The sequence below is a fragment of the Bufo bufo genome, chromosome 5 (assembly GCF_905171765.1).
Source record: "Bufo bufo chromosome 5, aBufBuf1.1, whole genome shotgun sequence".
NCBI lineage: Eukaryota > Metazoa > Chordata > Amphibia > Anura > Bufonidae > Bufo > Bufo bufo.
This window is the reverse complement of record NC_053393.1, coordinates 543,585,222-543,595,754: the sequence shown is the minus strand read 5'-3', so window position 1 is coordinate 543,595,754 and position 10,533 is coordinate 543,585,222. Positions and strand designations below refer to the sequence as shown.

The following is a 10,533-nucleotide window of genomic DNA, read 5'->3' as shown; positions in this document are numbered from 1 at the left end:
GCCACCAGCAATACATCCCCGCCGATAGCACCTCCAGCACTGCTACATGTCTGTGTATCATCCTTCCAGCTCTGCTGTGCTGAGGGTGTAGTGCCTGCTCGCAGTGTCTCCTCCTGAAGCACCAGCCTGGCAGCCCTCCCCTTGCAGGGAGCTGATTGGCCGCCTCCTGGGCTCTGGGATTGGCTTCCTTGGCCCTGGTTGACTTTCTTAATGAAAGTGCAGAGCAATGGCCAGGAGTGGAGCCGCGCACTAGATCGGCGGAGCAGCAGAGCCGGCAGCAGCTCTCGTGGATGTGGCCCCTCTCGGGGAGCTGGAGGCCCTCCAGGGCTCACTGAGGATTGCACCTGCTCTTTGCACTGGGGACATTATTGCATTGAAGGCAGCAGAAGTTTGCAGAAGTGACCCCCCTGCCTAACCATGGGCTGCTTGCTGACTCTCTCCCTCCTCCTTGGTGGCATCTCCTCTGTAAGTAGCCGCTGAACTTCTTCCTTTATCTTCTCAGTTTACAAAATGAAACCCCTTTTACCTTCATTTTGTCTCTAAAGCTTTGGTTATGCAGATACAGATGTAGCAGAGCTGAGTTTGACGACGTGCTCCCGACTACTCCAGGGGTGATGCAAAGCTGGGTTTGTCAAGATGTCAGGCCATCGGTTTGCAGCAGTGCTGAGTGTAATATGTAGCAGAGCTAGGTTTGCTAAGACATGTAGGGGGGTGCCCCTTTATAGATGTAGAGGTGTTGAGTTTGTTTTTGCGATAATTCAGAGCAGTTGATTTTTATAGCAGTTGTCGCTGACGTTGTCAGGATTAAGCTGAGCTGTGCTTCAAGATGCAGCAGAGCTGAGTTGGTCAGCAGAGCTTTTGCTCTTCTCAGGAGGTGCAGGGATGGGTGTTGTTTTATAGTAGCGCTTGTCAATATGTAGCAGTGCTGGTTGCCAATATCAACCTGCTACTGAGTTTGTCAAGATTCAGCAGAGCTTAGATGTAAGGTGCTGTATGTCAGACATAACATAGCAGAGCTGTCTACTGCAGGGGACTGTTAGATGTAGCAGTGCTGAGTTGCTCAGATGCAGCAGAGCTTAGATGTAAGGTGCTGTATGTCAGACATAACATAGCAGAGCTGTCTACTGCAGGGGACTGTTAGATGTAGCAGTGCTGAGTTGCTCAGATGCAGCAGAGCTTAGATGTAAGGTGCTGTATGTCAGACATAACATAGCAGAGCTGTCTACTGCAGGGGACTGTTAGATGTAGCAGTGCTGAGTTGCTCAGCTGCAGCAGTGCTTCGATGTGTGGTGCTGTTTGTCAGACATAGCAGAGCTGGAGGGTGCTTAGTTTTCCCTGACATAGCATAGTGCAGCTGTCAGTGTGTGAAGCAGAGGAGCTGTTAGATGTAGCAGTGCTGAGGTTTCCATCTGTCACACATGGTATTGTGATGTGGCAGTGCTGTTAGTCTTACACAGGATTGCATTATGTTTGTGTGTGCATGACACTGTCAGCTCTGCTGCATCCTGGTATTACACTGATTCCGGTTTCTGCTTCCCTTTGCCCTGCACTCGGCAGATCTGATGGCTTCCCTGGTGGCACTCCTGGATGCCAACCCGAAGGGCTGCACCTTAGGCTCTTTCTGGCTGCATTACAGGACTGCAGACTGGCACAGACCCATCTCCCTCTGCAGTTGTGGACCACAGGGTCCCAGCATGGCATCTGGAAGGCAGAGTGGCTCCCATAACAGCTGGTCATCTATAAGTTGGCATAGACTGCCCAGATGTATCAGGTTGGCATTGCATCCTGGCACTTTCCTTGGCATGCCCTCTTCTCTGGGTGATATGTACATAATCTGTATGTTATTTCTGCTGGTGCCCGCTCTTGGTTGGCATTGCAGGCTGCACCCTGGCACCTTCCTTTGCTCTTTCCTGCAGTTCTAGAGTTGGTAGGTGGTCCTGCCCTCTTCTCTGTGTGATGTTTACCTAGTCTGCATGTTATTCAGCTGGTGCCCACTCCTGGTTGGCGTTGCAGGCTGGCACCTTCCTATGTGTGATGGACCCCCTCAGCCCTTCCTTTCCACCATCCCCTCAAAGATAGCAGCCACCACTGCAACATTGTTACCGATGACAATTCCATACAATGTAACAATGTTCATGCTGATCAGCCCAATCCATAAATATAATGCCAAAAATGCAGTGAAGACTGACACGGGTTCTCATTCAGTGTTGAATAGGACGAGAACCCCTCTAGCGGGTGTGATGAAATGGATTCTTGTACTAATTCTAAGTACAATCAGATTAATAGCGGTGGGACCCCTCCCTGGGTGGCCGCCTGTTTTCATTTTGCTGTCGATGAAGCTCGTTGACAGGTTTATCGGCGCGGTGCCTGCTGCCCAGCGATTGGCGTGAGCGCTTATCGCCAGCCATGTGTGCTGAGCTCTACAGATAGGACCCGGGGATGGAGCTTCCCTGCGGGGATGATGATAGCATCTGTTCTGGGAAGAAGCTGCTGAGTTCTGCTCTGGCTGCAGAAAAACAAGTGGTCAAGTGCGGGGACAACCCTCCTGCCCGGCCTCCCAAAGGCAGAATTAGTGCTTCACTTAAAGGGCTTGTCCACTTTGGATCAATAGGGGTGGGGGCGGTATAAAGTCATTGCAGGGAAACCATTGGGCATCCATCCTTTGGTCTTCCTGGTTCCTATTTGCCCAGAATGCCCGGGTGGTCATATTCCCATAAACACCTATCACATTTTCTAAAGCAGGGATGCCTAAACTCTGGCCCTCCAGCTGTTACAAAACTACAACTCCCAGCATGCCCAGACAGCTATCAGGGCATGTTGGGAGTTGTAGTTTTGCTACAGCTGTAGGGCCGCAGGTTTAGCATCCCTGTTCTAAAGCATCCTTTTAAAGGGACATACACACATAAAATGCACTGATCCGATACCTTGCGATGGTTAGGAGGTCACCTGCCTCCTTTGCTTTCCGTAGGAAGCAATGAACCACTGACGGCTGCGCCAAAAAATTAGGAGAATTCAGCCCCGCCCCCGAAGCATCCTCAGGAGGATCCGTGTTCACCGCCCCAACAACCCCCGTCCTAAATGGAACCCGAACTCTAGACCATTACTGCTGCAGTCATTTTTCTTTTTTTTTTTTCTTTTTCACTCCCTGCCTTCCCGGGGCCATAACATTTTTATTTTTCCGTTCACAGAGCCGTGTGAGGGCTTTTGATTTTTGTGGGACAAGTTGTAATTTCTAATGTTCCCATTTAATATTGCACATGGCGTAGTCGGAAGGTGGGAAACAATTCTAAATGGGGTGGAATTGGAAAGAAATGTAAGTCCGCCATAGTTCTTTGGGTTTTGTTTTTACAGCGTTCGCTATGAGATAAAACGGACCTGTTCCCTTCATTCTCGGGGTCAGTACGATTACAGTGATCCCACATTTATATAGTTTTTTTCTTGTGTTTTAATACCTTAAAAAAAATAAAAACTTTGCATTTTTTTTATATTTTTTTTCATCGACATATTCTATAGTTATGTCTATGGAGATGTGTAGGGCAATCTGTAGTTTTTATTGATTCCATTTTCGAGTGTTTAAGACTTTTTGATAGTTGAAATGATGAAAAATCATCCATTTTTATTATTTTTCTGATATAACATTCACCCTACAGGATAAATACATTTATATTTTAAAAGTTCGGGCGTTTTTGGGATGTGGCGGTGCCAACAATCTTTATATCTTTAATATGAGGAAAGGCGGGTGATTAGAATTTTAATATTTTATTATTTTCTTTTTTTTTTTTGCACTTTTTTTTTTTTTTTAAGCCCCCCCCCCCCCTAGTGGTCATGAACATGTGATCATCTGATCGCTATCCCATAGACTGCAGTGACTGACCATGGCAGTCTATGGGAGATTCAGCTCTGTCACAGGCAGGGCTCCACAGGAATGTATTGCTGTGGTAGCCTCGGATCCTTCCTAAGACTCGAGGCTACCAGAAGGAACGGCTTCCCTGATCGTCCTGGGGAAAAAAGATACCTTCATTGCAATTGACCACGGCCTCTGAGGGGTTAAACACCCCCCCCCCCCCCCCCCCCCGCTCGCTGACATGGCCTCCGGGTGTCTTCTACTTAAAACTGCAATCACCCGGTGGCAATGGCAGCGCCATGTTTAAAGACCGCGTCTGGGCGTATTCCATTCATGACCTCACCAGATGCTGTGGGGGTGTGAATAGTTATGCACAGGGGGGGCTCTGCTTGTGTTTCTGCCTCTGTACAAGGGGCATAGGACAGGAGGGCACTGCCACTGACTGACAGGTGGAGCGGGCAGAGCCCAGGGAGCTTGAGGCTTGTAGAATGGGCAGAAGACCAGGAGACCAGGTGGCAGCTCCATCACCTAGAACGCGCGTGGTCTTTGAGGGGACACGTGTGGTAGTCCTCCGCCTGCAGGCTACTTGTTTCAGCTTTTTTTTTTTTTTTTTTTTACAAGGCAGAGATAAAAGGTAAAAATTACTTAACCTTCAGTGTACAGTAAAGGTCACTCTCGTAAATCCCGGGTGCTGAAGCTTTTATGGGCTCCTGTGACGGTTTATAGTCCATGACAGTCCTCTGTAACCTGTGCTCCCAGCATGTCTGCAGATGGCTTTTCACCTCCTTGCGTCCAGGTTCCATTACTGGACCAGTATGTCCCGGGAAACATGGAATTCAGATCATTCTGTTAGAAGGACTTTTACCTGCTTGTTGATGGTTTCCAGCTATCTATCCAGTGCAATAGAAGAAGAGCTACATATCGTACAATGGCGCCGATATTTCCTGCTTTATTATCAGTGCAAATGTTGATTATTAGCCCTACCACCCTCCATAGGGGAACTCTACCTGCATACTGTCTATGGGCAGCCGTGAACTGGAGACCCCCCCCCCCCCCCCTCCGTGTGGCCATTTCGGAAGTCTTTGGGAAGGGAGGGGGGGTTGCCAGCAGTGTTCCCTCTAAGCCTTGGCAGCTGCTGAGCGGGGTCGGCTTAGAAATGGGCAATGCTTAGTCAAAGGTGTTTCTACATGGAATAACGTAACGCGCTGCAGATTTAACAACAGTTTAACAGGATAGGGGATAACTATCAGATTGGTGGGGGTCCTACCACTAGGACCCCCGCTGATCACAAGAACAGGGGTCCCATATACTAGTTATATACTATAACTTCTAACAACCGGAATACCCCTTTAAAATCCAAAGCACATCTCTAGCTATGTGCTGATTCTATTGCGCAAATTTCAAGATTCTCCTGTATACGCTGCAGACTGTCTAAATGCAATATTGTTTCCCAAAAAAAAAAACACAGCACGACTGCCACAGGTGGACGTACCCTAAAACATACAATCTGTGTACCTCCAAACGGCGATGATGTAAGACACGATAGCGCTGACAGACGTGTGCACCATAATAAAAGCAATATCTGTCACGTGGCAGCTCACATTGCCTCACACCTACAACTACATATGAAAAACAGGGAAAAAATATGGCGCAGTCTTCACCCGGCAACAGTGCCCAAAAGTGCAGAATGAAAAAGTTTTGCACACTAGGGCACCATAAGTAGGTGGCACGCCTGCCACACACAGAAGGGCCATGAATGAGGTGACCCAATGTTGAAAGTAGGGCACATATCTCGCTGGGAGTTGTAGTACTGGCAGTTGTCTAATATGATGGGCTTCTTACTAAATGCCAGGGTAACTGGGTGACATGAGCATGATGCCTGTCACAACTCCCGAGGTGCACAAAGGCCCTTGCCCCAAATACGGTGCATCCCACCCCTGCCAGGCCAGCGCCATGTACCCCCACACTGCAGCATGTCGGTGCCCACTCTGCCCTACCTGGGTGCGGCCTGACACCGTTGACATTCTCACAGACAGCACGCTCATCCGGAGCAGAGACTACAGCACAGAACACACGCCATCTTGGTCATCCCACCCACAGTCTTACGTGAAGTGACAGCAGCTGCCGTGTACAGCGACGCACGCGCCTCGGACTGGGGATTATTTACCTGGCACCATAACGCCACTACCGCGTCCTGCTGCCTGCTGCTGCTTGCTCTCTCCTCCTCCTCTTCCTGCTAAAAGAAGGAGGAGGCAGCAGTAGCATGGCAATATTTGGTAGGCGGCACCCTGCTCCGCTAAGCCACACAAGATTACGAGGAGGACGGCGCAATGTGGCTGAGCGGGGATTATAAAGTTGTGAGCGGGGCCACAAAAATTGCTGCGCGGCCGCCCACCCGCGCAGCTTAGAGGGAACACTGGTTGCCAGTATCCAATATGTCAATAACTATAGGTGGAGCTCCCCTTTAAGTGGACGTCTCGGCCAAGAAGAGGTTAATGTCAGACAGAACTGGTGGAGAGGTGCCGGCTAAACCCCCACTGAACCGTCTTACCGCTGACAATCACATTGAGGGTGGAGCGCGGACCGTATGGCTGCTCCGGAGTTTATAAAGCTGTAAATTGTGATACTTGAAGGTTCTCGCGTCTCTGGGAGAAATGTACAGTATGTACTATAGGCACATGAGGCGAAGGAGTGAGGAGTCTGGGTGATCGGGACATTACTCCACCCTGGAGATGTTTCTTTGACTCCTGACCATTAAATGGATTCTCTTGGATGGATTTTTTTTGTCACCTTTTCCCTGTTTCCTCACATCTTCTCGGCTGAAGAGTCTCCTTTAATCGGATTAGGAATCAACCAAAGAGTCGGGGGCGGGGCTGAATTCTCCGTAATTTTTTGGCGCAGCCGTCAGTGGTTCATTGCTTTCTACGGAAAGCAAGGAGGCAGGTGACCTCCCAACCATCGCAAAGTATCGGATCAGTGCATTTTATGTGTGTATGTCCCTTTAAAAGGATGCTTTAGAACAGGGATGCTAAACCTGCTGCGGTCCTACAGCAGACAAACAGGGGAAATGTCAAACAACCATGCTGATCACAAACACCACAGCGACCAGACACGGAACACAAAATGACATACGAATATCATCCTGAAAATAACACACCAAACTCACAGACAACAAGTGAGGAAAGGCAAGGCAAAGAGACAAAGGGAAGACAAGGGAATGACATCGCAAATGACATAGATGGCAGCTAGGATGGCCCTCAGATAACAGAGATAGGAGCAGGCTCCTAGTCCAACAAAGGCAGGCATCCAACTGATCTCAGCCTCACAGCAAAACTTAAAGGGGAAGTGTCAAAACATGCAAAACAACATGTTGCCACTGGCAACAAGCATGCACGACAAAAGTGTCATGGTCTACTACACCAGACCATGACATAGCCATGACAAGAGAATCTGCTCAGTCCAGAGATACACCTTAATGGTAGGAGTACTCTGTCCACGTGCCGTGGCTAACCTGTCCTTATGCAGCCCTATCACTTACTGTATCTGATACAATGTATAGCGTTCCCAAGTATCAACGCGTTTCCCTTTATAATACACGAGGTTCTTTTTAGGGTTAACATAGGGACAGACACTAGGTATCTTGACGTGTCGTCCCACGAATGCCACCCTACCTAGCCACTAACCGTGAGCTCTTCTTGTTTTGCTGTGCTACGGTTATTTTGGTCTTGCTTGGACCCTTTTTAACTGATGTATTTTAGTATATATGTTAAAAGTTAAGCTTTAGGGGTCGCCCATCAGTGATACCTATTATTATAGCAACTGTCTGCAAGATATTATTTTTCAGTGATTTTGATTTTCCCAATGTAACACAGTCTGTATTATACCATTTTATAGACAGTAGGTTGTAGGCTGAGGATATAAACTGCCCATTCTGTTTATTATCTGCAATGTGTGACTGCCATTCACTGCCCTGGATCTATATGGGAACTTCTAGTTGATTAACAGTGGTAGTACTGAAATCAGCCTCCGGGTGGAGATAGAGAGTTCAAAAAAATATCTAAAGAATATTTTCCTTTAAAAACAAAATATACAGAGAGAGACGGGGACAGCACAAAGCTAATGCATGCAATATTATCTGAGGCTTTGACAATTCTATTCTCTGCAGTTATTGTCTGTCTATTAAAGAAAATAAGGAAAGAATGAGGAAAACTGAGAACTTGTATTCTGCTGTGGACTTGAAGCTATTATTTTTAGTGATATATCACCTGTAGAGATTCTCTATCATTTATCTTTACCGCAAGATTAAACACAAAAATGATTCCTGAATTTTATAAAATGCAAAGAGATCAATAGAAATATAAGTATCCAACAGAGATAACGACAGACAATGGAGAAAAACACAATGGCAGAGGAAAAGAACCTACTGCCAATGTATAGTAAAATAACCATGACAATACTGCCCCCTCTGTACAAGAATATAACTACAATAATACTGCCTCCTATGTACAAGAATATAACTACTATAATACTGCCTCCTATGTACAAGAATATAACTACTATAATACTGCTCCTATGTACAAGAATATAACTAATATAATACTGCTCCTATGTACAAGAATATAACTACTATAATACTGCTCCTATGTACAAGAATATAACTGCTATAATACTGCTCCTATGTACAAGAATATAACTACTATAATACTGCTCCTATGTACAAGAATATAACTACTATAATACTGCCTCCTATGTACAAGAATATAACTACTATAATACTGCTCCTATATACAAGAATATAACTACTATAATACTGCTCCTATGTACAAGAATATAACTACTATAATACTTCCACTATGTACAAGAATATAACTACTATAATACTGCTCCTATGTACAAGAATATAACTGCTATAATACTGCTCCTATGTACAAGAATATAACTACTATAATACTGCTCCTATGTACAAGAATATAACTACTATAATACTGCCTCCTATGTACAAGAATATAACTACTATAATACTGCTCCTATATACAAGAATATAACTACTATAATACTGCTTCTATGTACAAGAATATAACTACTATAATACTTCCACTATGTACAAGAATATAACTACTATAATACTGCTCCTATGTACAAGAATATAACTACTATAATACTGCTCCTATGTACAAGAATATAACTACTATAATACTGCCTCCTATGTACAAGAATATAACTACTATAATACTGCTCCTATATACAAGAATATAACTACTATAATACTGCTCCTATGTACAAGAATATAACTACTATAATACTTCCACTATGTACAAGAATATAACTACTATAATACTGCTCCTATGTACAAGAATATAACTACTATAATACTGCTCCTATGTACAAAAATATAACTACTATAATACTGCCTCCTATGTACAAGAATATAACTACTATAATACTGCTCCTACAGTGGGGGAAATAATTATTTGACCCCTCACTGATTTTGTAAGTTTGTCCAATGACAAAGAAATGAAAAGTCTCAGAACAGTATCATTTCAATGGTAGGTTTATTGTAACAGTGGCAGATAGCACATCAAAAGGAAAATCGAAAAAATAACTTTAAATAAAAGATAGCAACTGATTTGCATTTCATTGAGTGAAATAAGTATTTGAACCCCTACCAACCATTAAGAGTTCTGGCTCCCACAGAGTGGTTAGACACTTCTACTCAATTAGTCACCCTCATTAAGGACACCTGTCTTAACTAGTCACCTGTATAAAAGACACCTGTCCACAGAATCAATCAATCAAGCAGACTCCAAACTCTCCAACATGGGAAAGACCAAAGAGCTGTCCAAGGATGTCAGAGACAAAATTGTAGACCTGCACAAGGCTGGAATGGGCTACAAAACCATTAGCAAGAAGCTGGGAGAGAAGGTGACGACTGTTGGTGCGATTGTTCGAAAATGGAAGGAGCACAAAATGACCATCAATCGACCTCGCTCTGGGGCTCCACGCAAGATCTCACCTCGTGGGGTGTCAATGGTTCTGAGAAAGGTGAAAAAGCATCCTAGAACTACACGGGAGGAGTTAGTTAATGACCTCAAATTAGCAGGGACCACAGTCACCAAGAAAACCATTGGAAACACATTACACCGCAATGGATTAAAATCCTGCAGGGCTCGCAAGGTCCCCCTGCTCAGGAAGGCACATGTGCAGGCCCGTCTGAAGTTTGCCAATGAACACCTGAATGATTCAGAGAGTGACTGGGAGAAGGTGCTGTGGTCTGATGAGACCAAAATAGAGCTCTTTGGCATTAACTCAACTCGCTGTGTTTGGAGGAAGAAAAATGCTGCCTATGACCCCCAAAACACCGTCCCCACCGTCAAGCATGGGGGTGGAAACATTTTGCTTTGGGGGTGTTTTTCTGCTAAGGGCACAGGACAACTTATTCGCATAAACGGGAAAATGGACGGAGCCATGTATCGTGAAATCCTGAGCGACAACCTCCTTCCCTCTGCCAGGAAACTGAAAATGGGTCGTGGATGGGTGTTCCAGCACGACAATGACCCAAAACATACAGCAAAGGCAACAAAGGAGTGGCTCAAGAAGAAGCACATTAAGGTCATGGAGTGGCCTAGTCAGTCTCCGGACCTTAATCCAATCGAAAACCTATGGAGGGAGCTCAAGCTCAGAGTTGCACA

General features: G+C 45.6%; 1 protein-coding gene across 2 annotated transcripts in view; it reads left to right on the top strand.

Moving 5' to 3' along the window:
• Positions 1–237: 237 nt before the first annotated feature.
• The window catches only part of LOC121000731 (vasoactive intestinal polypeptide receptor-like), a 203,976-nt gene continuing 193,680 nt past the window's right edge, over positions 238–10,533 (top strand). For both annotated transcript variants that reach the window (XM_040431350.1, XM_040431349.1), the window contains exon 1: positions 238–465. In XM_040431350.1, the coding sequence (XP_040287284.1) occupies positions 418–465 (48 nt within the window). In that variant the 5' untranslated portion in view covers positions 238–417. The remainder of the gene's footprint in view (positions 466–10,533) is intronic.